The following is a 26,502-nucleotide window of genomic DNA, read 5'->3' as shown; positions in this document are numbered from 1 at the left end:
CCGATGCGGGGCTTGAACTCGCGAACTGTGAGATCATGACCCGAGCTGGAGTTGGAAGCTTAACCGACTGAGCCCCCCAGGCACCTCCCGTTCTTTGTTTTATTTGTTTTATTTTCTTAAGTAATCTCTACACCCATCGTGGGGCTCAAACCCACAACTCCGAGATCGAGAATCATATGCTTCACTGAGCCAGCCAGGCACCACGTGGCCGTTTTCAAAATGATCTGTTCTTTAAGTTTATTTGTTAGAGAGAGCGAGCGAGCATGATGGGGGAGAGGGGCAGAGGGAAAGAGAATCCCAAGCAGGCTCCACACTCAGCACAGAGCCCCATCCAGGGCTTGATCCCATGACTGTGAGCTCATGACCTGAGCTGAAATCGAGAGTTGGACGCTCGACCGACGGAGCCACCCAGGCACCCCTGATAATGATCTCTTGTTGGTTACTGTGGGGTGAGGAAAAACTGGGAGCTTGTGCAAATACACGTGTGTCCACGAGGAGAAGTTTACTTTTGTATTTTCCTTTGAGGTACCTGTCAGTATACTCTTAAGATAGATCATGAACCACATACCATTATTTGTTCTCCACGTGGGAGAAGACATCTTGAAGGGGAGAAGCTGGAAACAGGTATATTACACGGACAACCTCTTTTCTGGCGCAAAGTCCTGGTATGAAACTGGTCCTAGGATTTTACAAAGGAGGCTACGTTTATCGCCCTTCTTTTTCTAAGAAGGGCCATTTTAATAATTTTTGCTGTCACATCAAAGACTTTTCATAATGGCAGCCAGTAATTGCAGTGGTAATGGTGTGCCATCTGCAGGCTCCGTGTAACGGAAACGAGAGAGGAAAACGCGTCCCTCTGCCCGCTGAGAGTTACCAACGGAGCCTGAGGCCCTCGCGCCAGATCGCCTCTACTCTGCCTTGGGTTCCGCGCTATCTTCCTGGTCTTTCTTCCTCACCCAATGCTCTTCCGGTTTTTCTCTCTCACTCCTGTGGCCGTGATGGTGGGTCACATTCTGGGACCGAAGGAGTGATTGGAACTTCCTCGGGAGCTGAGATTTGACTACAGTAATTGCTTTACAAGCGAGCAGTTGACCCATGGTCCGAAAGATGTGTGGAAGGCAAGTCGGATATTGAAATGAGGAAACAGGCACCCACTTGGCGAGTTGCTCTGGCCCAGAGCCAGCTGACGCATACGTCTCAAGCTTGACTCTCGGCCAGGTTTCCAGAGCCCTGCTGCGTCCCTTACTTAGGTCCTGTGACAGCACCCTTCCGCGGTGACTCCAGTGCCAGCCCTGTGACAGCAACTTGCATTTCTTAGAGGCTCAAACTAGAATGGCCTCTTTCCTTTCATCCCCACCCAAAGAAAAAATGGTAACGGGCAGCCCTTCATTCTTGGTTATCTGATAGTTCTGCAGTAATGAGGTCCAGGCCGCCTCCAGTGCGCTAGTTTTTTTTTCTGGAACATTCACATCTACGTGGCCCCGGGGTAACTCTGAGTGAGGCCTCTTATCTGGCAGGCCTGTATCTGAGGATGGTCAGGAATTGAAAATTGAATAGGGCCTGTGGAGACTTGAATGCAGAGCAAATGACTGGTTTCTTTCTTTCCCTTGTCACCTGCCGGCAAAGCAGCGGTCACTCTTCCATCTTCTTCCGCAAGGAAGTAAATCTTTTCGTGTCATAAATAAATAGTCCCATTAATACTTCAGTGTAGCGCCCAGGATCTGCCTTTACTTTTCCCTCCGTGTGATCCTTAAGGAATGAGAGTAACGTGGAACGCAGTCGGCATGGCACCTCACATTTCGCTTCAAGCACCTTTTTATCAGAGTTTCTGAGCCCAGAACAAACAGGGATTATTCCTAGTGGGGCAGAGAGGAGCTCTGTAGTACCTCAACTCCTTGGCGGCTTGTCGTTACGGTCACTCGAAGGCACAAAAACTCCTCTCCTGGGACCTCAGTTGCAAAAAGTGGTATGGAGCCATGCCAGGGAGTGATTGTCTGTTGCAACATAAGTTCAGGGCAGCTCATCCTCAAGTGACCGGAGTTTAATACTCTATTTATTTAGTTTTTTCAGTGTTTGTTTATTTTTGAGGGAGATCATGAGCAGGGGAGGGGCAGAGAGAGAGGGAGACACAGACTCTGAAGCAGGCTCCGGGCTCTGTCAGCGCAGAGACCGACGCGGGGCTCGAACTCCCGAACGGTGAGATCGCGACCTGAGCTGAAGTCGGACGCCCAACCGACTGAGCCACCCAGGTGCCCCCAGAGTTCGACACTTTAAAAAATCAAAACCCTGACATCGTCTGAGAGGTGCAGGTTTTTAAAATAAATGGGAATGTTCAGTGGCCCGATGTGTCAAGCCAGATTAACTCAGAAGCATCTGTGCGAGACGTTTTTGCTCTGTGGATTTTGCTTTGTTGACCAAGACAGGCAGCAGAAGTAGGTCCCCAAGGAGTTTGCTTATCTCCTTCGTTACGAGATTCTGCTTTGAGTCCAAACTCATATCTTCCGTAGTTTTGGATGACTCAAAAAATGAACCCAGTGTATCTGGCAGCACATAAATGATATTTGAGGGTGTGACTCTTTCCCCCAGTTTGTCCAGAGGCACCTCCAAAAGCCTATCTGTTGAAGCCCCAATGTGAGAAGCTCTCCTGTCTTTTGAACTCGAGTTGTTCCAGGAGAAGATCAGAGGACCTCGGAGATTTGAGGGGATAGAGGCTGGAGGAATTCAGATTACAGAGTAAGAGGGAGAAAGAAAAAGCGTGTAGAGCAACAATAAAATCCGTGTCTGGGCCTCTTGTAATTTTCGAGAGTAGAGACCAAGCCTTTTGTATTTTCTGCACTGATGGATGACATCTGGCACATAAGACGCGCTTGGTAAATACTGCATTAGTGTTTTTGTGTTGCTGAATCAGGTCCAAGGTTAGTTTAGGTAACGTGAACGGTTCTTTGATTTAGGCTTGGGGAAAATTTGGGGGCAGCGTTCTCTTCCCAGATGATCTCTTGAGGTGGACCGATCGAAGTAACTAGTTCAAGTGATCAATACACTGGATTTTCTAATCCTAATGAAGAAATCAAATGTAATTAATCAACCGGTCTGATCGTAAAGGAAAGATTCTGAAAGGTGAGATTGGGGGATCAAGTGGTGCCAAGGAGCTAATAGATTGCCATCAGGATAAATCCCAATCAGACGCGGGGTGCGTCACCTATAATGGTAAGCCGAGAGGACCTGTAATGAAGAGTGGGAACGCTGAAGACTTCAGCAAACTCCATCTTCTGGGAAAGGCAACATCATTTCTATAAGAGTAATTCTGTGCTTGGTGAGTGACTGACCTTGTGCTTTTCAAGCAACTAAAGATGTATGTGGACAAAGGGAAACCAGTGCAGGTGATCTGCTTCCCAAAAGCTGTTTGTGAGTTTGCTCACCGAGCCCCAGAACCTTGGAATAATTGGCATCACCACAGAATTGTGGGACTGTTCGTTCCAGTTGACTTCGAGGAAGGAAGCAAAGGGTACAGATAGATAATCCTCTGGATAGCGACATGAACAGTGGCATTCTGTGCAAAATTAGGGCCGAGACAGATTCCACTTCAAGCTCCATTACATGACCTAGAACTGGAAGTATACGTTGAAAACTTGACCGTTAACAAAAGTTTTCTAAATAGCAGAGAGCCCACTAAAAAGGAATCCGTTCTAGGGTGTATGCCCCAAAGGTGGCAGGCCCGGGTGTTAGGGGGCTTGATAACGGTGAGGAGAAGAGCTGGTTTTGAGGGTCGGAGAGACTCAGCCTTGCCACAGGGGGACCCTGCCCCTTCTCCATATGCCTGTGCTAAGGTGCAGGAGTTTTCCTCTCGTGTTAGAGAAATTAACCCCTGTTCAGCTGTGGCTCCTGTCCATGGAGCTTAGTCTCCGTGGAATGGACTCTAATTAAGAGGCCTTCAATGCAGATCTGTATTAGAGTAAGCTGTAACTCACTGAGACCTTGAACAAGAGTCGTGTGGAAGTGGATTTTAAGGGACGTCATTAAGTACAAACATTGAAAATGCAAATGTTTCTTTCTTCTTTGCCGTTTCGTTGATGCCTGGCTAGAGTTTTAAAGAATGGTTCGGGTGGCTTGAAATCTGATGTGAGAGTATCATTTGTTTTATGTGAAGCAGCCGACTTTGCTATCACTTAGTGTAAATGCTTTCTAGATAGCCATTTGGAAAAAATATCTTTGGGAGGATTCATGATTAATGAGTATGTTGTTCTTGGGGTATGCTTTTCCTAGAAAGCAGATTTACTGAAAACCTCGTCTCACACGGTATTTTGGAGAGGAATTTTGGGTGTATCCTGCGAGACAGAGTAAAAAGAAGTTCAGGAGGAGTTTTGGGTTCCTAGGTACCGCAGCTGAAAGCAATTAGGAAAAAAGCGAAGATAATTTTTAAAACGTTCACGACCCCCTCGACCCATGAAATGTATCTGAAGTGAAAGGCATTGATGTTTGTCTTAGAGCAAGTGTCTGTGAGCTTCCCCACCCACCAACTGCATTTTCTTCTACGCCTGTGATAAACTCGGGACTTCACCGCTCACCCTTTCTGATCTTGCTGTGAAACCTAAGTGGCTTTGGTTCAGAGATTATTTAGAAGTAATAAGGAAAGTCACGCCCTGTTTTCCTGAGGATACTTTCCTTCATTCACTTGTTCTCTAGTTTTTTTTATTTTTTTATTTTTTTAAAAAAAAAAAATTTTTTTTCAACATTTATTTATTTTTGGGACAGAGAGAGACAGAGCATGAACGGGGGAGGGACAGAGAAAGAGGGAGACACAGAATCGGAAACAGGCTCCAGGCTCTGAGCCATCAGCCCAGAGCCCGACGCGGGGCTCGAACTCACGGACCGTGAGATCGTGACCTGGCTGAAGTCGGACGCTCAACCGACTGCGCCACCCAGGCACCCCACTTGTTCTCTAGTTTTAAGCGACTGCCCGCCGGAGGCTGCTCACAGGGGCAACCCTTAAGACTTGGTGCACGCTAGGTGTGTGCAGAGAAAAAGCAAGGTGCTGGCGGCCAGCGTCTCCCCACCCTGAGAATCCCTGTGGCCCTCCAAGCCTGGCCCGATGAGCTGTCTTAGAGATGACCCCACCAGGGTCTTCCTCTACCACAAGCCTCTAACCAGGCTTGTGATGCGTGGTATGAGTTCACAGGTGCCAGAAGTAACTGTTGGGCACCAGAGACAAAAGTGTCCCAGCCAATAGACGGTATTCCTCTCTAGGCTATTTTGTTGCTTGTAGCTGAATATATAACGTAGGCATTTGGAATCCCGTATCTCCAGGCATTCGGTTAAATTATGAGCCCAATGAAGATTAGAAATTGGGATTCGAGAGAAACTCTGAAATGATGCTGCCCAGGTACACGCCCGGGAAGCCTGCCCCTCGCCGACCCCCCAAAAGGTCTCCACCACAGTCCTGTGAACCTTTATCTGCACCGATTGCTTAGGTACTCTTTGTTGGATCCTCCGAATTGTTGAAGGGTTTTGGGTTATACCCACCAGCAGTAGTATTCCTGCTGGGTCCTAGACCTTGGACAAAGTGGTTGTAAATGTGCAAAATAGAGGCAGGTGCCCTGGCTGCTCTAACGTGACGGTGACACGGGTCGGAGTGTGCGTTTCACACCGCTCGCTCATTTTGGCTGATATGCCTTCCTTTAGTAAACCTTTGGTGCAGTTAAAAGCGGGTTCTGAGGTTGCCAGGCATAAACTTTGGTTCATAATTCGCTTATCATTTAAAGAGCAATGAAAACCCTGTTGATTTCTCTCTGGAGTGGATTTGAAAGCTGTTGCAAGCTCATGGGAATGAAGCCTGGAGCTTTAAAGCAGCGACCCTAACTCTTCCCACTACACTCACAGGAAGGTATTCTTAGAAAGACCTAATACAACTGATTTTCAACACGTCTGTGTTTCTGATTGGCCTTCTCTGGCCTACCTTGCAGGATTAGTGGACCTAAAAATAATTGGCAGTCTTAAGCCCTCCAGAGCAGTGTTTCGGCACGGGTGTGCAAAATACTAACTAGCTGCATTTCTCCTACTGATTGGTAGGTGATCTCAAATCCCACATCTGCATAATGACTATAATTGATGTGCTTTATTATTAAGGCTTAGGTCAAGTGACTTAAGGCTTTCCATGTGCACTGCATATCCTATGCCGTAGTTCCATTCCTTTTCGCAAAGGGAGGTTGGATTAATGTATATGTTCCCTCTCCCTCCTGGGATTAGTAAAAACCTTTAGAGATTTTCTGTCTTTGTTCCCAAGAAGCAGAACGTTGCATATTCCTCCTGGGGTTCTCAGGTAGCGTGGAGGCCCCGGGGTTATCCAGCAACCTGCTTTTTAGCTCACTTTGTGGCTACGTGAATTTAGCTCTAGAAAGTAGGTGGAAACTGTTTTGGTAACTCTTAAGACCAATGGCAAGGAATTGTTTTTACTTTTGGGACAAATCAAAATTAGAAAAAGAGTAAAGTAGCAATTGAGGGATTAGGAAAATTACTTAGAGCAAATAACAGCTTAATGTAGCTCCCATTAGTAAAGTTATACCAAGTATTTATATATTTTTTAAAAACCTGATGAAAGCCCCTCCATACGTATACACACCCTTTGAGAACTGAAGCTTGCTTTTAAAAGAAGCAACACACTTGTTTATCCTAGAAGAGTTTCAGATTCACACAAGTTGGGAGGATAGTGGTAGCACAGGAAATTTACATCTTACATTAGGGTGGTAAATTGTCACAATTGATAAGCCAATGTTGATGTATTATTATCTGTAGTCCCTATCTGATTTCTGATTTCCTTAGTTTTTTTAACTAACCCTTTTATTGAGATATAGTTCATATCCTAAATGATCCGCCCATTTAAAGTGTACAACGGCTTTTCATACCCTCACAAAATTGTGGATTCTTCACCAAAATCAATTTTAGAACATTTTCATCATCCCAGAAAGAAATCCCCTGCCTTTTAGCTGTAACCTCCTCTTACTTCCCCATTCCTCTAGACAACCACGAATCCACTTTCTGTCTCTGTAAATTGGCCTATGCTGGACATTTCACATAAATGGGATCCTGCGGTATGTGGATGTTGGTGACTGGCTCTTTCATTTAGCGTTTGTTTTATTTTATTTTATTTTATTTTATTTTATTTTATTTTATTTTATTTTATTTTATTTTATTTTATTTTATTTTATTTTATTTTATTTTATTTTATTTCATTTCATTTCATTTCATTTCATTTCATTTTTTTATTTTATTTTCTTTAGATTCAGCCATGCAGTAACACATACCTTTCCTTCTTATGGCTGAATGATCCATCATATGGATATACCACATTTTGTTTGTCCACCCGTCAATGGATATTTGGTTACTATGAATAATACTGCTATAAGCCTGGGGCGCCTGGGTGGCTCAGTCAGTTGGGCGACTGACTTTCGGCTCAGGTCATGATCTCACGGTTCGTGAGTTTGAGCCCCGCATCGGGCTCTGTGCTGACAGCTCAGAGCCTGGAGCCTGGTTCGGATTCTGTGTCTGCTCTCTCTGCCCTGCCCCCACTTGTGCTCTGTCTCTGTCTGTCTCTCAAAAATAAATAAATAAATAATTATTATTATTTAATAATAATATTAATATTATTTAATAATAAATAATAATAAATGTTAAAAAAATAATAAAATAGGGGCGCCTGGGTGGCTCAGTGGGTTGAGCGTCCGACTTCGGCTTAGGTCAGGATCTCACAATTTGTGAGTTCGAGGCCGACGTCGGGCTCTGTGCTGACAGCTCAGAGCCTGGAGCCTGTTTCAGATTCTGTGTCTCCCTCTCTCTGCCCCTTCCCTGCTCATGCTCTTTTTCTCTCAAAAATGAATAAATGTTAAAAATTAATAAATAAAAATAAAATAAAACAAAATAAAATAAAATCACTACTGCTCTAAACCTTCACCTGCAAGTTTTTGTGTGATTTCCTTAGTTCTCCCCCAGGATCGTTTTCTTTTCTTCCGGGATCCCATCCGGGATACATTTTATTTCATCATCAGGCCTCCTTTAGCTCCCAGGACTTTGCTTTTGATGGCCCTTAGGAGGTCTGTGCTTCGTTGTCATCACTAAACCGTCACTTATGCATGCCATTCAATACCTCCTTTCTGGCCATCTTTACTCCCCTAAAATCCAGGCTGGAATAAGAAATTTTCCTGAACTAGCCAGAGGAGACAGGGTGCTTGCCCTCCTGGCCCCTGTCCCTCAGCTAGTACAAGTGGTCAGAAAAGTCTCTTCATGGAGAACTTCGGTGGCTTATCAGGGCATAAATGATGTTCTTCCTTTCTGTTTCATGGTTGCACTTAAAAAAAAAGTTTAGTTTTGAAAGAGAACGCAAGCAGGGGAGGGGCAGAAAGAGAGGGGGACGGAGGCTCCGAAGTGGGCTCCACGCTGACAGCAGAGAGCCCAGTGTGGGGCTCAAACTCAAGAACCGCGAGATCATGACCTGAGCAGAAGTCGGATGCTCAACCCACTGAGCCACCCAGGTCCCGCGATCATGGCACTTTTTACATTGACATAATGCTTCCTTGTTTACAAAGGGCTTTTTAAGGCTCAAGAGCCTTCCCAAGAGCCTACAGTGGATCATGTCAGCTGAGACTCAAACCCAGTTCCTGAAATCCCCACATCAGTCTTCTTATCCCTAGACTGCCATTAGCCTTGCAGAATGAAAGGTGCAAATAGTGTTAAATATTTGGAACCTTTTACACTCACTTCCTAAAAACCCCTACTTGTAAAGCGCTAAGTTTTCATCAAAACCCAAGCGAGACACTCGGTTTCTGCAGGAAAGACCAATGTAAGATTATCTAGTCTCTTACATTTGCAGTTTGCAAAGGGCCTTCCAGTCTGTTCTTCTCAAGGCAGCCAGCCCTTCCCCTTAGGGTGCAGTTTGTGTGTCTATTATTTACCGAGAGCATTTGGTTTTTTTATTGGTAAAATCCATTGGGGTGCAGAGGATGTCTGCCCTACAAATCATGCCGGTGTAGGCAAGCCTGGGTTCTCTGCCACTGTGTCCCTTAAAGGTTTCTGGCTGCTGTTCCCTCCTTTTCGAACTCTGGGGGACTAATTACGAGAGACTTACTTTATCTCCTACAGGTGCAGAAAGCTAACACCTTAGCGGTGACTACAGATATTCTTTATCACCGTTCCACCCGGATATGTGAGCACTGGAGAGACATTTTCTTGGCATCTAGTTGGACTTCAAAAGGCATTTTCCGAGAAAGACCTAGAAAGTGGTTGTAAGATATAGCTAAAAATAGTCAAGTTGATAGTAAATAAGCAGAGAGCTGGCCTGAGAACTAACCGCCACGTGTAACATTTTCTACGGGAAGGTGGGTAGGAGCAGCCGAAATCCACTGACACGAGCCGCACCCCGTTTGTACATCAGAGCCAGCCTTTGGTGAGGGGAAGGTCGATGAGGGAAAACGAGAAAGCACACTTCCACAGATTGTTCGCCACAGAGTCCCGTTAAAGCACGGGCTAGATGCCTCACGTGCAGTGCCTACTTCTTTAACCGTTGATTTGAAGCGCTTCCAAAAAGGAGCCAATACTTGCTCGGCAGGACTGAGCAGTAATTTATTGTGATTGTCTTTGTTCAGCTTCGAAAACTAAGGCATTGATATCAAGACTAAAGAGAAATTACATAGAGCTGGTGTGATTGAAAAACGTTTGGCTCTTTTGAGTGATTTTTTTGTTTTGTTTTGTTTTTAATGACATAGAGTTAAGCTTTAAAAAGCACGCTTCGTTGAATCTCATCCGAGCCTCCAAGGACAGGGCTAGGGGACCTGTTTTCTTTAGAAGGCCACTGACCCACAAAGAAAAAAGCTAATCAAGGGCCGTGTACAAAAAGCAACTTAATTTAGGTGCTTCCTTAGAAAAGCATAAAGCATTCAACTCACCTGCTTTTTAAATGAAGAACAGGGAAAACGAAACAAGTACAACAAATATAACAAAAACCCTCTTCAGGTTCATATTCTGCGCAGTCAGAAGATACGGGGTAGAGCAACAAAGAACAGTATGGGGAGAGGAAAGGAGCGAAAGCCGCCAGGGGAGTTTTAAGGGACCAGAAGAGATACATGGAGAAAACCCTACCTGCAGCAAGGGTCATGGACGGAGGAAGCTGAGTTAGGGAAAGAGAGGAAACTACAACTAACTGGTTCACAGCTATTCATAGCTCATCTGTAGTTCTACTGCTTAAGCCTTTCACGTAATAATTCTTTTTTTAATGCATTCTTTTTTTAAGATGTTTATCCCTTTTTCAGAGAGAGAGAGAGAGCGTGAGAGAGCATGAGCTGGGGAGGGGTAGAGAGGAGGGAGACAGAGGATCCAAAGCAGGCTCTGTACTGACAGGACTCGAACTCACAAACTGCAAGATCATGACCTGAGCCGAAATCAGATGTTGAACCGACTGGGCCACTCAGGAGCCCCTCAAGTAAAAATTCTTATGGAATTGTATGTATCAGAAATACCCAGGGCCCTTTGAAAAAAAGGCACGTGCTCAGCACTCCCCCCTCCCTGCAGTGGCTGTCTGCCTGCCCCATACTGGATCCTGTTGTCCCTGTGCTCAGCTCTCTCAGCCCAAGGAGAGCGTTGCTCCGTCTTTCTTAAATGAGAAAGGGATCACCAGGTTTAGAAAGGAGATCTCCAGAAAGAAAAGGCGTTTCTCATCCAGACACAGCATTTTAGGAATGTCTCAGACAAACAACGTCTCTGAAATAATACGTGTGCTCTGGTTTTTAATAGGAACCATTTTGGGCACTTAAAGTAGAAATATGCACGTTTTTTTTTTAAGTATTTATTTAAGCAATCTCCCCGCCCAACATGGGGCCCAGACTGAGGACCCAGAGATCAAGAGTCGCATGCTCTTCCGACTAAGCTGACCAGGCGCCCCCAGAAGTACGCAGGTTTTAAAAATCAAATGCATCGGTCAAGTTCTGACCAGAATGTCGAGCTCTGATTCCGTTTTCAAATGCACCCAGACTGCCCCCACCTTTTCCTCCTCGTACTTCTCATCAGCAGGAACTGGTCATGGCGCTGAGCTTGGGATTTAATTCACCAGGTATGGGTTGGACTGCGTGTGTCTCAGGCAGGGCTTTGGGCGAGAACGTCATGTTACATTTTCAAGCAATGCTGTTTAGAAATGCCGACAGAATAAGCGGCCCGTTGGAGGGGCTGCTTTGCAACAGAGGGCAAGACCACTTTGCCAGCAGGAGCATTAGCCAAGTATCCATCCTGTTGTCATCCTTGACACAAGGCAAGCCTTTTACTGTTAGACCAAGTCTTCCTGGAAAGACCTCTCTAAAATGAAAGCGGACTCCTTATTAGGTATTGCCAGAACAAATATGTATTCCAGTGTTCTGTTGTAGACAGGTCTCCGCAAAGTCCTGCTGAGGGCCCCTGGTGGCTGTGAAATGGGCAGAGTACATGGGCCACTCTGGGCCTTTTAGGTTGCTGGTAACTTTCATTGCTGTTACCCGTTTTTGAAAGGTGTCTCCTCAATGCAAAATTCCTGTGGGTCAGTTGAAACCCCTCAATGTCTAGCACCTTCCTAAATGTAGAAAATTATTCTTTCCTGCTGTCTCTTTGAATTTTCTGGCTTCGGGTGTGTGTGTGTGTGTGTGTGTGTGTGTGTGTGTGTGTGTGTTTGCCTGCCTGCTTGCATTGGGGCTGGGAAAAAGGAGTAGTTTTCCTTGGACTTAGAAGCTTATTTTGATAGCCTCCAATAAGTGGCCCCTTTGTTTATTATATATGTGAACCCTGTTAAGATCCGGTGAACATAGATTGTTTTCCAAACTCATGAATTGTTTTGCCTCGGAAATGCAGTGCATACCCCAATGGACTCTTTGCATGCATTCGAAAACCAGCGTGTGATGAATTTTAGCCTGTGACAGTCTTAAAGAGTAGCTGCTCCCTTATTATAATTCATTTATATAGCCCTGCGTGTCTTAAGTTCTCATTCTGAGCATTCCAATTAATTTTCTATGTGGGGTGTAAGTGTGATGGATTATTTAATGCAACCACAGCAAGTACTGTACTAGTTGGGGTTCTTCATATTATTTCACACGTTGGGACTATATTGGGGGGAAATCCTCAACCCTGAAACCTGGAGACCACTGGGTATCTCTCTGTTAATTATGTGTCTCAGCACCAAAGGCCTGCTGTGAACTTGTTAAGCCAGCAAAGAGGGAGTTTTGTTTTTGGTTGTAACAAAGGTGTTTGCAGAAAACTGAGCCTTAGCAACCTTCTTCTTCGACTAATGAGATCTAAGCTTCTAAACCCTTATACACAACCCCCCCCACCCCCGCAACACACACATTTTTTGTTAGATTTGTCTGTTGACCAAGGGTTTCAAAAATGCCAAAAGGAACTTTTAGCAGTTTCTGGATGAGGAAGCTGTTTGAAGATTGTTTCCCTTCCGCCTTCTCTATTAAATAGTCTTTTAATACCGCACACCCCTTTTTGTGTGGCAGTAACATTCTCCCTGCTTGTTAATTGCCAGGAAGGAAGAATGATCAGGAATATATATGATCATGTAATTGTTTGCATACGTGCAGTTGACAGTCCTAGTTTAGCCAAATTAAGTTCCTTAACTCCATTTTATCTGAAATCCCCCACCTCCCCGAGGCCACATTGGCATCTGTCTTAGGTGAAGACTTAACTTCTAAGCACACGCAGCCAAGAAGCAGCAATGGCCAGCGCACGGTCCGGTTCATTTCCCGTTGCTTGTTTGATCTGCTCATCATTCTACGGCCCTTTATTTATTGTACACACTTACCATTGACAAGTGCGCGTGTCTTCAATATACTCAGTTCCTGAGTTCCTGAGATCTTGATTTTTTTTCCAGACCCCTCATCTTACATGGAACATGGACAGCAATAGCAGAAGGAACAGTGGCAGTGAATGCTTGTAAACCTCTGTAAAAATTCGGTCACACCGATTTGTGGAGCAACTCCAGGGGTGGTACCTGTTTGGGTTTAGTTTTCAATGACACCGCATCTCTTGGTCATTAGGAGGAAGAGCTATGGTCTCTGCAAAGCACATTTTTGTTCTGTGGCCGAAGGAACAAGGTGTGGGTGAACTTTGGGGTCTATTTAAAAAAAAAAAAAAAAAGCCCTCCAGGGGTACCTGGGTGGCTCATTCAGTTAAGCGTCCAACTCTTGATTTTTGACTGAGGTCGTGATCTCAGAGTTACAAACGGTCCCTACATCGGGCTCCACACTGATGATGCAGAGCCTGCTTGGGCTTCTCTCTCTCCCCATCTCTCTCTGCTCCTCGCCTGCGCGTGTGCTCTCTCCCTCTCTCATAAAATAAATAAACATAAAAAAAAAGCCCTCCACACCGTCCAGTCCGAACCACAAGCAGAACCTAGTTGGTATAGGGGAGGGAGATACTCTGTGTGTCTGAGCTGCTGTGGAGTGATGGCGTCTTTGACATTTCTCTTGACTCTCAGGGCTATATCACTACATAAAGATTATATTTATCAGATGCCATTAGTCTATATTGGGATGAGTGGCTACACATCCCAGTATCATAAGGTCACACAGTGTCTAACAACTGCATAGAGGGTGCCGGACAAGAAAACCTGAAGTTTGAAGATCACCTGCCATTACCCTTTGTGACTTATCATAGCCTGAAATTATCCAGTGTGAACTCGCATTATTTCCTCTTGGTCGACAACCCCTTGAAATCCACTTATCCCTTTGCTTCTCCTCAGTATAACTACCGCTGGTTTATTTGCTCAGTTTTCGGCTGTCATGTATTTTAGAAATCATTCTTCCTTAAGGTACCCCCTCTTGGAATGTAAACTCAGAAAAGCTAGAAAAACTTATGCCTCATAGAATCTTGAATAGTTTATATATAAAAAAAAAAAAAAGACTTTGGTTGATATTGAACGATAATGTTTATTGGCAGCACCGATTTTCCTGTAGTGTAGCAATGTTCCTGAATCAAAAGTTTTTGTCTTTTGTAGGTGGCTTTATTATTTTCGCTTTCCCATAACAGAACGGATGTTTTTAGTTTTTTTTTTTTTTCTTTAAGTAAACTCTACCCCCAACGTGGGGCTTGAACTCAACCCTGAGATCAAGAGTCGCGTGCTCTACCCATTGAGCCAGCCAGCCCCCGCCCCCCCCCCCCCCCCGCTATGTTTTTAGTTTAGTAAAACTTTTCAGATACACATGATGCCTAGGCCTTTGCAGGAACCTCACAGGTGGAAACGAAGCAGAGAGTGTGCACTTGAGCCAAACTCTTCCCTCTTGGCCTTGATGAATGATAATGGAGCTTGATTGTCTTCCGTTTTATCTTCTAGGTGATCATTTGAAGATCTGTCCTCAGGGTTATACCTGCTGCTCTCAGGAGATGGAGGAGAAATACAGCCTGCAAAGTAAAGATGATTTCAAAAGTGTGGTCAGCGAACAGTGCGATCGTTTGCAAGCCATCTTTGCTTCCCGTTACAAGAAGTTTGATGGTAGGTTTTGGAAGTCTGGTCCAAGTAAGCATCGACGTGCTTTGCTCTTGGATTGGTCTTTCCCTTTTATTCGAGTCACATTTTAGAGGTGACAGTTCAGTTTGTCCAATTGCTTTTTCAGAGCTCCCCTGCCTTCTCCGAAGACACTCTCCTTGTTGGGTCCTAGGGGCGAGTTAGTCCTCCAGTGTCATTGCTAGCGCCCTTCTGGATGCTCTAGAATCGGTATGGTAGGCATTATGGAAATATGGTCACAAGGAGACAAAAAAAGAGATTAGCGTAGTTTAATTGAAAGGCTTTCATTTATTTTCTTGGGTGAGCGCAAAATAGCGTCGTTGACGCAAGTTACTTTAAAAAAAAAACAAAACAAAAAAACCTCCCTAATAAAAAGCAGGCGTCTGAAAACTTACCATAACCAGAGAGATTCTGCAGATGCTGGATTTCCAATTAGATTTCAAACTGGATTCCTCCGAGACCACTAGAATTCCTAGAAGCCCTGTGGTACACAGATAGGATTAAAACTCAGCTCTTGGGTTTCCATGCAGCGATGACCCAGAAGTAGCTACTATATTTATAATTGCTGTTAAGCTGGGCCTCGTCTCTCAGCTGGCACTTTGGTGTGGTCTGTCCATGTAAAGTCATGACCAAACCCATTTCGGTCCCCTGTGCCAAACATAAACTCATAGGCGCACTTTCTTTTAATAGTGAACAACTAGCCAATAGGGTCCAAATGAGAGACGCTTCAATCATATCGGAGGCAACGCTACCGATAACAGACTTTAAAACCCAGGGAGTGTGGGATCCCAAACCCCTCAGGATTCTTTTCTCTGGTGCTCTGTACACAGTCTGAAGATTATTATGAAGTAGGTTTAAGTTTCATAGGAATGGTTGTCTTTGTGCCTGTTTTAAAGGCCATTCTAATTACATAGTACCTTTGAAGCATGCTTTTCTTGACATTATGTGTGGTGAAGAACTACAAGGCAAATTTTCGAGATGTGAAATGTCTTTGAGTATTTCTGCAAAGGGCTTGTTACCATGGTGAGAAGTTGGATGAAATTAGATTTATATAGCTGATAAGGCAGTCCCTAGCTAAAGAACAGGTTGTATTTCAAATGTTGGCTTCGAGATTTGTTATTTGAAACTTATAACCGATTTAATAAGTGTTGGGTTCTCAGGCTAGACCATGAGAGCATATTTAATTTGTAATGTAGTTGAACTGAAGTTTTCCCTACATAGCATACCATTTTTCGTACCCATTTTACCAACAGTTGCTGTGCAAAATTGGGTTCAGTCTTAATTTTATGTCCTCCATTTTCCTGGATGGATAGAAATGTTTTCTTTTTTAATTTTTTTTTTACATTTGTTTATTTTTTGAGAGACAGAGAGAGCACAAGTTAGGGAGGGGCAGGGAGCGAAGGAGACACAGGATCCAAAGCAGGCTCCAGGCTCCGAACTGTCAGCACAGAGCCCGACGCGGGGCTCGAACTCACAAACCGTGAGATCATGACCTGAGCCGAAGTCGGACGCTTAACTGACTGAGCCACCCAGGTGCCCCTGGATGCAAATGTTTTTATATCTCTTTCCTGTTTATTAGTCAGTACCCCACTCACCGCACATGTTGTAACTATAAAGAGTACTTAACAACATGCTAATACCACGCAGAGATGGGTGTTGATATCAAAAGACATCATTAGACCACCTCTGTCTATATTGGTGGTCTAATTATTATTATTATACAAATTATTTATATTATATTATAATTATTATATTTATTTTTATATAAATTGTTATTATAATTATTAGAAAGACTGGTATTTGCTTGACTATGGCATTTCTCATTCAGCACAGTAACCCAAGCATTTTCTTTAACGTTGAGGACAATACCTAGAAAGATAATCAGATAGCCATCTTTGAAAACTTGAGCTGCTGATACCAAAAAAAAATGACCCCTTGGGGTTTTATCATGTCATTTAGAAGGAAAAAGTCCTGCTCTTTACAAACGACTAACCTGTTGGCAGCATGATGGAGTTGGAGATAAAGCGGTTTTCAAGTTCCGCCACCTCCAAGTTGCCCCATTTCCTGTTAGACCTGTCTCTTCCTGGTATGAGGCCACAGACGTTAGTGACCTCTCTCGCCTCCAGGCCTGCTGGTTTAGCTATTCTTTCCCCTTCTCGATCCTCATGGTTTTGTGGCATTACTCATATGATTCCAACGTGTAGTTTTGAAGAAGCCACACAGAGAAACACCACCAGTAAGTGTTAATAGAAGTTTTTTCAAAAATTACAGAGAAGAAAACAGGGGCGCCTGGGTGGCTCAGTCGGTTAAGTGTCCGACTTCAGCTCAGGTCGTGATCTCACAGTCTGTGAGTTCGAGAGCCCCGCGTCGGGCTCTGTGCCGACAGCTCAGAGACTGGAGCCTGCTTCAGAGTCTGTGTCTCCCTCTCTCTCTGCCCCTCCCCTGCTCATGCTCTGTCTCTCTCTGTCTCAAAAATAAATAAAAACATTAAAAAAAATTACAGAGAAACGTTTCTCTTGCCCTTCCCTACCAGGTTTCACATTCAATAAATGTTTTAATAATACTGTATCAGTTTCAAAACTGGTCATGAAAATGATTATGAAACTCTAGTTTGTTTCTTCTAACTTCAACTATGGCATAGACAATAAAGGTAGTGAGAACAGAGTAAATTTCTTTTGAGGGAATAGTAGTTGAAATGTGTTTGGTCTGGCGATCAGAACAGGTCTGGGATATGTTGCCTGTTTCCTCTAATTTGGGTTTTCTGAGATAATGAAATGCTTTTTTATGGTAAAACGTCAGTTCACTGCTATCCAAGAAACCGTAAGCCTCACGTGGGTGTGCTGTGTTTGTTGACTGATTTTTAAGGATGGCCGTTAGGAACTGCTAACACTCCTCAGGCCTAAAGATGATGGTGAGTAAAATCGTATAGAGGTTGTCTTGATGCTCAGAAATCCTAGGGCAGGGTGCTTTGCTCAAAGAATTGTCCACGCCGTTGTAAAGGACAAGCCCGAGGTTCTTGGGGTGAATGGAAGAGAGAAGGTTGGACCGAGGAGCAGGATGGCAGCTGGAGAACCATGATGGGGCTGCAAGGTGGTATAAAGAAGGCTGAGGGTGAGTCCTGAGGAAATAGGAAAGGGACACATGGGAACGTACAAGGTCAAGCAACTTCAAAGGAGCATCTTTTGCTATTTCCAAGCTTATGGTATTAAATTTAGGGGCGCCTGGGTGGCTCAGTTGGTTAAGTGTCCGACTTCGGCTCAGGCCATGATCTCGTGGTTCAGGAGTTCGAGCCCCACATCGGGCCCTGTGCTGACCGCTCAGAGCCTGGAGCCTGCTTCGGATTCTGTGCCTCCCTCCCTCTCTCTCTCTCTCTGCCCCTGCCCCGCTCTCTCTCTCCCTCTGTCTCTGAAAAATAAACAAACATAAACAAAATTAAAGTGGTGACCCCGAGCACAGGCAACTTAAAACCTTTAGTCTTGTTTATGAGATACCCACTTCTTTCTAAGACAGGAACAATTGCTTGTTATAAACTTTTCAACAAAAACAAGATTTGTAGGCTTTTTAGGGGATTAGCCTTCATTAACCAGAGACCATCCCATTATCCCAAGTTTCCATCATTCCGCCTTGAGAAGCTCCGGAGTTCAGGTGCCAAATGTGGTGTTTCGAAGCCAGTTCCCTCATCCCTAAAGGCTTTTTTTTTTTTGTTCTACACGTTTAGTTTTCTGTTGTTTGCCCATCTGAAGAGATTATACAGTCTGTAAATTCATTTTTTAGAGTTTAGAGAATTTAGTGTGTGTGTGTGTGTGTGTGTGTGTGTGAGAGAGAGAGAGAGAGAGAGAGAGAGAGAGAGAGAAGATCTGAAGCAGGCACCACGCTGTCAGTGCACAGCCCAACATGGGGCTCGATCCCAAGGACCGTGACATGACCTGAGCCAAAATCAAGAGTCGGTCGCTTAACAGACCGAGCCACCCAGGCCCCCCTGTAAATCCTATTTTAAGTTGTCAACTGTGTGCAGGTATGTGTTCTCAGGCTCGAGTGAGGTACAGAGGTACACGTTCAGGCAGCGCATCTCCCCCACAGAATTCTCGGGTTTCTCACATTTTAAACCTGCACATCTGAGTCTAAGGTCCCACCTCTTTATTTTTCCACACTGTAATCTTCTCTGTCCACTCTTTAACTTATGATGTTCGGTGCCAGAAATCCAGACACCCAGAGCCGGGAAGCGATAGTGACAGAGCTGGCTGCTCCCCCTCTTGGCGAGTTCTGGGATTTTTTTTCTTTTTCTTTCTTTTTTTTTTTTTTAAGGAGAACTGCTAATTAACATAGCTGAATCGGTTGTCTCATGAATATGCTAATCACATGCGCAGTTCAGGGGGCTTTGAAAGAATTGCCAGGCAGAGGAATAGAAATAATAGGAGTGGGGCGTAATCCGTGTTTTGGGACCACAACATAAAGGCCCACCCCAAAATGTCGCGTTTTGTGAGAGACTAGTTGTTTTTAAAAGAAGCATGGTTCAAACAACCCAAATAGATTAAGAAGATTACAGCTGCCGTGTTCAGTATATCTCTGAATCACGTAGTAAAACTGATGTTAACAAGTATGCGAGTGTATTTTTGCCTAACTTCCCGAATCAAACGGTTTGGTTTGCATGTTGAAGAAATCTTAAGGAGATAGGTTGTCTGATGCTAGCCCATCGCGAAAACTCTGTTGATTCATCATTTTAGGGAGCAAATGGAGTAACTTTGGGAGACAGCACACTGAATTGTCAGCCTGGTTCTGACATTTGCTGGGTCTCAGTTTTCCCATCCATAAAATGAGGGGGTTGAGCTGGATGCTCTCTAAAGACCCTTTCAATTCTAAAAATTCTGTGCATCTTCTAAACATGTGACTAGACCAGCTGCTTTAGTGAAAGGTCTTACAAGATGTTAATTAGCCGCCTGTCTGGTACCCTCTATTTTCCCGCTATGATTTCTTAACTCCACTACTCTCCGCAGGTCTTTGAAAACCCTCCCTTGAGCCTGAAGCTTGTTAACTCGAATAATAGTAGAAATTTTCTGAATTAGCTTAAAACGCACATAAAAGAAATAATTGTCTGTCCCATCTATCTGCATGGGCCAAGTGCAAATCAAAGTGGCCACCCTTTCCTTAAGCCCTCACGCCCCCTTGTTTTCTATCATTTCACAAAGGCAGGACGTGTCGCACTCTGCAGATTTAGCCAAATCTGTGTTTTAATCACTGACTGGAAATTTCCCAGACTTCATACTGGCCATCCACTTCATTAGGCCAGTCGGATAACCAGCGTGGAGGTGCAGGGAGTTGATGGCATTAGAATGCACATGCCCACGAAAGCGGTGACCTCGGTGGGAGGAAGCCGGCCGCTCACCTTAAAAGGCAGATACGTCCAACCCAGCTTCATGGCCATTAGCCAAACTGAAATTTCCGGAATTGCCATGACCTCTGACTTTATTTTTTCAGCTGCATGGTTTTATTATTTTCCTTTGCACATCCATATTGACTTTAACCAAAGGCCCCCTGGGAGGTTTTTAGGTTAAAAAAAAAAAAAAAGTCTTGGGCACCTGGGTGGCTCAGTCAGTTGGGCATCCGACTTCAGCTCAGGTCATGGTCTCGCTGTCCGTGGCTTCAAGCCCCGCATCGGGTTCTGTGCTGACAGCTCAGAGCCTGGAGCCTGGTTCGGAGGCTGTGTCTCCCTCTGTCTTGGCCCCTCCCCCACGTTCTCTGTCTCTCTCTCCCTCTCAAATAAATAGTAACATTTGTTTAAAGTCTTAAATATCCTCAAAATAATGTGTCAAAGAAATGTCTAACGTACATACAACCTAGGGTCGCTTTTTCATCCTCACCTCAGATTTCATCCGTTAAGGCCTTTTTAAGAAATGTGTTGCCTTTTCAAACTTCTGCCACAGTGCAGTGGACAGCATTTCACAGCCACAAAACTACAGAGAAAGACCCGAGGCCTTCTGGCCATCCTGCAAATGTAGCGCTCTTTTCCAGCTCATAATAGTAATGGTCTTTGATTTCGTTGGGAAGCCCCACTCCCCTTTCCTTTACGATTCTATCTTCTTTTCCTTCCATGCGAAGGAGACTAAAATGCCCGGCATTTTTGCTAACTCTTTTATAATCTCTCTGTGAAACTTGATGAAAAAGAGCCACTGCCAGCCTTACTGTAATCAAATCAAGAGCTCAGACAAAACACACACATTTCTGTATTGACAAAGGTTTTCTGCCTTTTGAGTTGTTATCTGAAGTGTGACCAATTGTGGCCGGAGCATTGGCGCTCTGGGCGGGTTGCAAATACTTGTGCAGCTTCCAAGGATCCCTCCGCCCCGGGCGCTTTCGCCAGGGGGGGGGGGGGGTTGGGGGGGGGCCTCTGCTGTTAGCTTTGACTTCTTTAGAAGTCACGGCAGCAGCAAGAAGCGGCTGATCTGTTTGGAGGCAAGTAAATAAATGGAAGAGCTTCAGCTGAACTGCTTTTATCTACTTTGTTGGTTCATTGCACTCTGAGCCTGGGAGTTTAGAACGCTGTTGTTCCTCTCTGCCCACCCTCTTGCGGGCGGCTGTCTGTCCTGGCAAAGAAAGGGGCGTATTTGATCTAGCACTGACTCCCAACTGATTGACTGGGAGAATTCTCAAGCCCGTCAGGCCTTTCTTGTTTATTGTCCCTTCCCGTCTCCGTCCCCCCTTCGCTTGAAAGAACTAGCAAAGCCATCGAAACTCCCGGAATAAATATGACTCAGACATGTGACTCAGGTGGAGTGCCACGTGGGCACACCTTTTCTGGAGGTCAGTCTGTCAGAAGTTTCGAATGCATTCCCAGCCTTTGATTTACTAATTCCACGTGTAGGTATTTATCTCAGGGACAGAAAGGTCTGCGTGCAGATTGATGTACAAGGGCGTTCATCACAGCATTACCTATAATAATGAAAAACAGGAAATCGGTCTAAGTGTCCCATAACGATTGTGACCTGTCCGTACGGCGTCATGTATACGCAGTTGTTACAAAGCGATGTTTCTTTTTTTAAAAAAAATTTTAATATTTATTTTTGAGAGAAAGAGAGCACATGCGAGCGTGAGTGGGGGGGTGGGCAGAGAGAGACAGCGACAACCGAATGCAAAGCAGGCTCCAGGCTCTGAGCCATGAGCACAGAGCCGGATGTGGGGCTTGAACTCATGAACTGCACGATCATTACCGGAGCCAAAGGTGGATGCTTAACCGACTGAGCCACCCAGGTGCCCCACAGGTGATGTTTCTGAAGAATCTTTAATCACATAGGAAACGTTAACCATACGGTGTTACCTGAGAACAGGGTACAAATACGGTGTGATCTCAAGCATGTGATGCATATCTTCATGGGGAAAAAGAGGTAATTTGATAAACCATTGTTGCTCTCTTTTAGTGGTGGGATTGTGGGCAATTTATTTATATTTTTTTCATACCTCTCCATACCTTTCAAATTGCAATAATTTGAAAGGGATACTTGATAGGAAAAAAAAATTATTTTTATGAAAAATACAAGAAGTGCTTTGGTGGTGTTTGAAGAAAATGTTTTTTTTTTCTCCTGAAGTATCAGTGCTCACTGTAGACCATTTGTAGACCGCAGAAAAATGCATGGAAACTTCCAGCAATTAAGTTAAATGAATAGAATAAAGGGAAATAAAGTAATGTTTGGATACAAGAAGGTATAGTATTTTTCTGGCTATAAAATGTCACTGAATGATTTGGGTGCTCAAAATTGAGCAGTGTCTGTTGAAAAAAATTACCCCAGGTCCCTAACACTCATTGTGTCTAGTCAACGTTGGCCCTACCTCATCGTGTTTTGTGCAGGTAGAGGCAAATTGGCATCATAACTGATTATGCTGCGTTTTGTCCTGACTTTTCTCTTGATATTAGGTCATGAGCACCTAGACTGTATGATGAGGTTTGTATATGAGGCCATACAGTAGATCCACATAGAGGTTAGTATATGGAAGTTACCCTCCTGGGGTAGCTTCAGCATCCCCTCTGCCTTCTCTGGGCACTTGAATGAGCAGAAACATGGGTGTTAAAGGAAACTGGCTAGTGTTGGGTAGACCCTTAGTATGGATGGGACGAGGTCCAGTACAAGGGGCCTTACAGTATTTGTCCCATGTCTCTGGCTACAGTAGCATGAGACAGGGGCCATGAGAGATCAACATAAGGAGCTTTAGCGTTCGAAATGCATTAATTAAGAAGATCAACCTACTTTGGCAGGATCCCTAGCACCTTTTCATATGTTCACAGCCCCTAGTAAGGGCTGCACTTGGCAATTGTCTTGTCATCAACCTAGGAGAGGTCTATCGAGATGCCACCGGTTGATGAGTGTTAGTCAAATACATGTCCTTTTATTTAAAAAAACTTTGGTTAAAGTTTATTTATTTTGAGATAGGACGGCAAGGGAGGAGCAGAGATGGGGGGAGAGAGAGAGGGGGGGAGGGAGGGAGGGAGGGAGGGAGAATCCCAAGCGGGCCCTGCGCTGTCAGCGCAGAGCCTGATGCAGGGCTTGAACTCACAAACCATGAGATCATGACCTGAGCCAAAATCAAGAGTTGGATGTGAGCCACCCAGGTGCCCCATGTATATGTCCTTTTTGTACACCATGCCCTCACAGGCACTTCTGGAGTGTAAGATTATGCCAGGATAGAGAGGAAAGTCCCTGCTGAAAACTTAAAATACAGAGGCTACTGAAAACGCAAGACAGGAGGAGATGGTCAAAGACCAAAGTTTCAGTTTGGTTTCAGTCCGTAAGATGCTTTTTTAATTTCCGTTTTCTCTGACGTTTATAGATGCTTATGTTAACCGTTCTTTATTAATGCGTGATCTCAGGTGAGGGGGTGAATAGAACTCTCGGAGTTTTCTTAACAGTGCAAAAGGTATGATTTGTAGCACTCACAGGCTTCTTTTCTCAGGAATTTCGTCGAGGTGGTAACTTAATGTTTGCACACCATACCAGGGCTGTGAAATACAGTCTTTACAGTAAAGAGGAAATTAATCCATCTGTGTAAAAAGCAGCTTCATAATAATATAAATACAAGGTGGTAATTTATAGCACCACGCCAAACGGATTGAATAGAAAGGGCTTCCAGTCTCTGTAGGTCATGGGTTAGTTCTAGAATGTTTTCTAGCTCATTAATCAATGGCCAGTCGATTGTTTATAATGGAGTAACTAATGGCATTTAACAGCAGAAGCGGGGGCCTTTTGACCTGTTTCAAGAACTTTGAATGTTTATTTGATGCAAGACAAGTGGCTGTACATGATGTTCTTTTTCGTTCTTTTAAAAGACAGGATATTTATGGAGGAAACTCGTATATGGAAAAGTTGCCCTCCCATTCTAGTTTTTCCCATGTTAAAGTGATACTCCTGACATTGAGGATAATCGCATTTTAGAGCTGGAAAATACTTATAGTCCCCCAGCTCAATGTCCCGGGCAGACTCCAGGAAAAGAAGGCGGTGTGCAAAAGACATACATGGGGAGGCTTGGGGACCAACCTGCCGCTTATTTCTTAATTTTCCTTTCCCCAGTTCTTGGCTTAATCTAATGCCCTGAACTGTGTTTATCTACGTGCGGTGTGTGTGATACTCCCTCCTAATATAATACAAAACCTGTTCGATGGGTTGAGGTTTCTCTCTTTGCTGTGTTTCAGTGGCAGCTGCCACCATCGTAGATGTCTGAGATGTTTCACGGCATTGGAAGCCAGAGCCGTTAAGCATTTCCCTTGACTAAATTGTTCCCAGTTGTGTAAGGCCTTGGGTCTTCCTAATCCATCTCCAGCAGCTTTGGCTTCATTTACGTACCCGGAGCTGGATACTATTTGACTCTGCCAGGAAAGATAAAAACCAGCTTCAAAAGAAAGATTTAAGTGATTGTAGACAGGAAGACACTCTAAAGGTGACAAAATAGCCCCGCACAGTTGACAGAAAGTGTCCATTTCTTGAACATCTCCTACGTGCTGGCCATCATCCATGTGAGATGAGTAGTGACCGCCTCATGTGATGGATGAGGCAACAGAAGATCAGAGAGGTTAGCTCCTCTGTCCATTCCACAGCTCATCAATGAGAGGTCCCATGCTTTTCCCCCTGAGTCACGCCGGGTTGGATATGTATAGCATGTTGCAGTGTTTATTTCCACCCCCATGTCAGGTGCACCTTCATGAGACCTGGGAGTAGCTTGGTCCTTAGAACGTAAACACTTAAGCCTCCAAACTGGAAGCTAAAGGAGAAATAAACCCTGGTCACAGATACCATATTTTCAATGCTTATACACAGTCTTCTCTCTGACTGTCTCTCAGCCACTGGTAGCATCAGTTGAAACACACTCCCTGCCCGGCATTTTTCATGAAAACAAGCAGTTGCCACAGGGGAGACCTAATGCCAGTTAACTAAGCTTCTGGTCGTTGTGGAATTCTGGTTTACACTGCTCTAGCTGGTTCTCTCTGAGCCACTAAGTGTCTTACACTTGGCTTCAGACACAATGATTAAGAAGGAATGACTGTGAGGTGTCTTCACGCCTACGCGGTTCTTCTTTAGCAGTTAAGCTCTGACCCTGATCCTGATTTCTGAATAATGGGGAAAAGTGGAGATGAACGTTACAACCATTTATGAGGTTGCTGTTGATGGCTAATGGACCGGGACCTGAATGTCTAATTCACGTTCTAGTCCTCATTGTAGAAGGAAGTGTCCTAGGAAGGAAAGGGGGAGAGGGGATGTGAAAGAATTCTATAACAACCTACGAAAGCTGCTAGTTTGATAGGAGTAGCAGATGTAAAAGCTTTTTCTCCCGTTTTCTCTTTTTTTCTCCTTAGAGCAAATTATTATGCTTTGATATTGTACCTGATTGGTATGGATTTTAATGCTTATTTATTTGAGAGGGGGGGAGGGGCAGAAAGGGGGAGAGAGAGAGAGAGAGAGAGAGAGAGAGAGGGAGGGAGGGAGGGAGAGAGAAAATCCCAATCAGGCTCCACACTGTCAGTACAGAGCCCAACCTGGGGCTCAAACTCACGAACAGTGAGATCGTGACCTGACCTGAAATCAAGAGTCAGATGCTAACCGACTGACCCACCCAGGTGCCTAGTAATTGGTATGGATCTTGTTTTATTTATTTTTTAATGTTTTTTTTTTTAATTTTGGGGGGGGGGGGGGCAGAGAGAGAGAGCAGAGGATCCGAAGCAGGCTCTGAGAGCAGAGAGCATGATGTGGGGCTTGAACTCATGAACCGTGAGATCATGACCCGAGCCAAAGTTGGGTACTTAACTGCCTGAGCCACCCAGGTGCCCCTTAGTATGGATTTTAGAATTTAAACTATGCCTGCCATCCTTGCAAGGTGTCCGAGGCAAATGGCATGGGCCACATAGTCCAACCGAACAGGACCATAAGAAGTCCAAAGAGAAATTAGTTTGGGTTCCTGGGATCCCTTCACTTTTGTTCTGTTAACTTCCATAGGTGAAAGAGACGAATATTTTAAAACTTGCTATATGAAACGAAGGATTAAGGATTTTATAGATGCTTTAAAAATCTCTGGGGCACGTAAAACCACGTGTGGAGGGTTGGCGGTATAGTGAAGGTGAATTGGACGAAGGAAATTTGTCTTTCTGGAAATGCTGATCGGAGTCTGATTCGGCAAGAAGGTTAAAATGCATGGTAAAACAGTGTGCTTTGATTTGAGCCCCTAATTGCCACTCAGTAAATACTTGTCAAATTGCATAGCCATTAGGAGGGATTAAATTATCAGATTTTAACTTGTTATATCAGTTTTATAGAATTTCTATATATAGCCCCCTCAAACGATCTTTATATTTGCAACTTATATAGCCACACTAAAGAGTCTTTAAAGTGTGAAGGAAAGGAAATGAATTTTCTGAACAATCAAAGGAATTAGAATTTAATATGTATGTAGCGCCAAGCTAATCTCTTAAAGTTTAAATTAACATAACACACAGCGCATGTACTTCACACACACACACA

The 26,502-nt window shown here is 44.3% G+C and overlaps 1 protein-coding gene across 1 annotated transcript in view; it reads left to right on the top strand.

The window, feature by feature from the left end:
- GPC4 (glypican 4) overlaps window positions 1-26,502 on the top strand; it is a 109,107-nt gene that overhangs the window by 57,636 nt on the left and 24,969 nt on the right. Inside the window, exon 2 of the mRNA XM_019426960.2 lies at window positions 14,339-14,497. Within this exon, the coding sequence (XP_019282505.1) occupies window positions 14,339-14,497 (159 nt within the window). The remainder of the gene's footprint in view (window positions 1-14,338; window positions 14,498-26,502) is intronic.

Source organism: Panthera pardus, unplaced genomic scaffold (genome assembly GCF_024362965.1).
Source record: "Panthera pardus isolate Hobbes unplaced genomic scaffold, ASM2436296v1 HiC_scaffold_27, whole genome shotgun sequence".
NCBI lineage: Eukaryota > Metazoa > Chordata > Mammalia > Carnivora > Felidae > Panthera > Panthera pardus.
The sequence above is the reverse complement of the archived record's forward strand: the minus strand, read 5'-3'. Positions and strand labels throughout refer to the sequence as shown.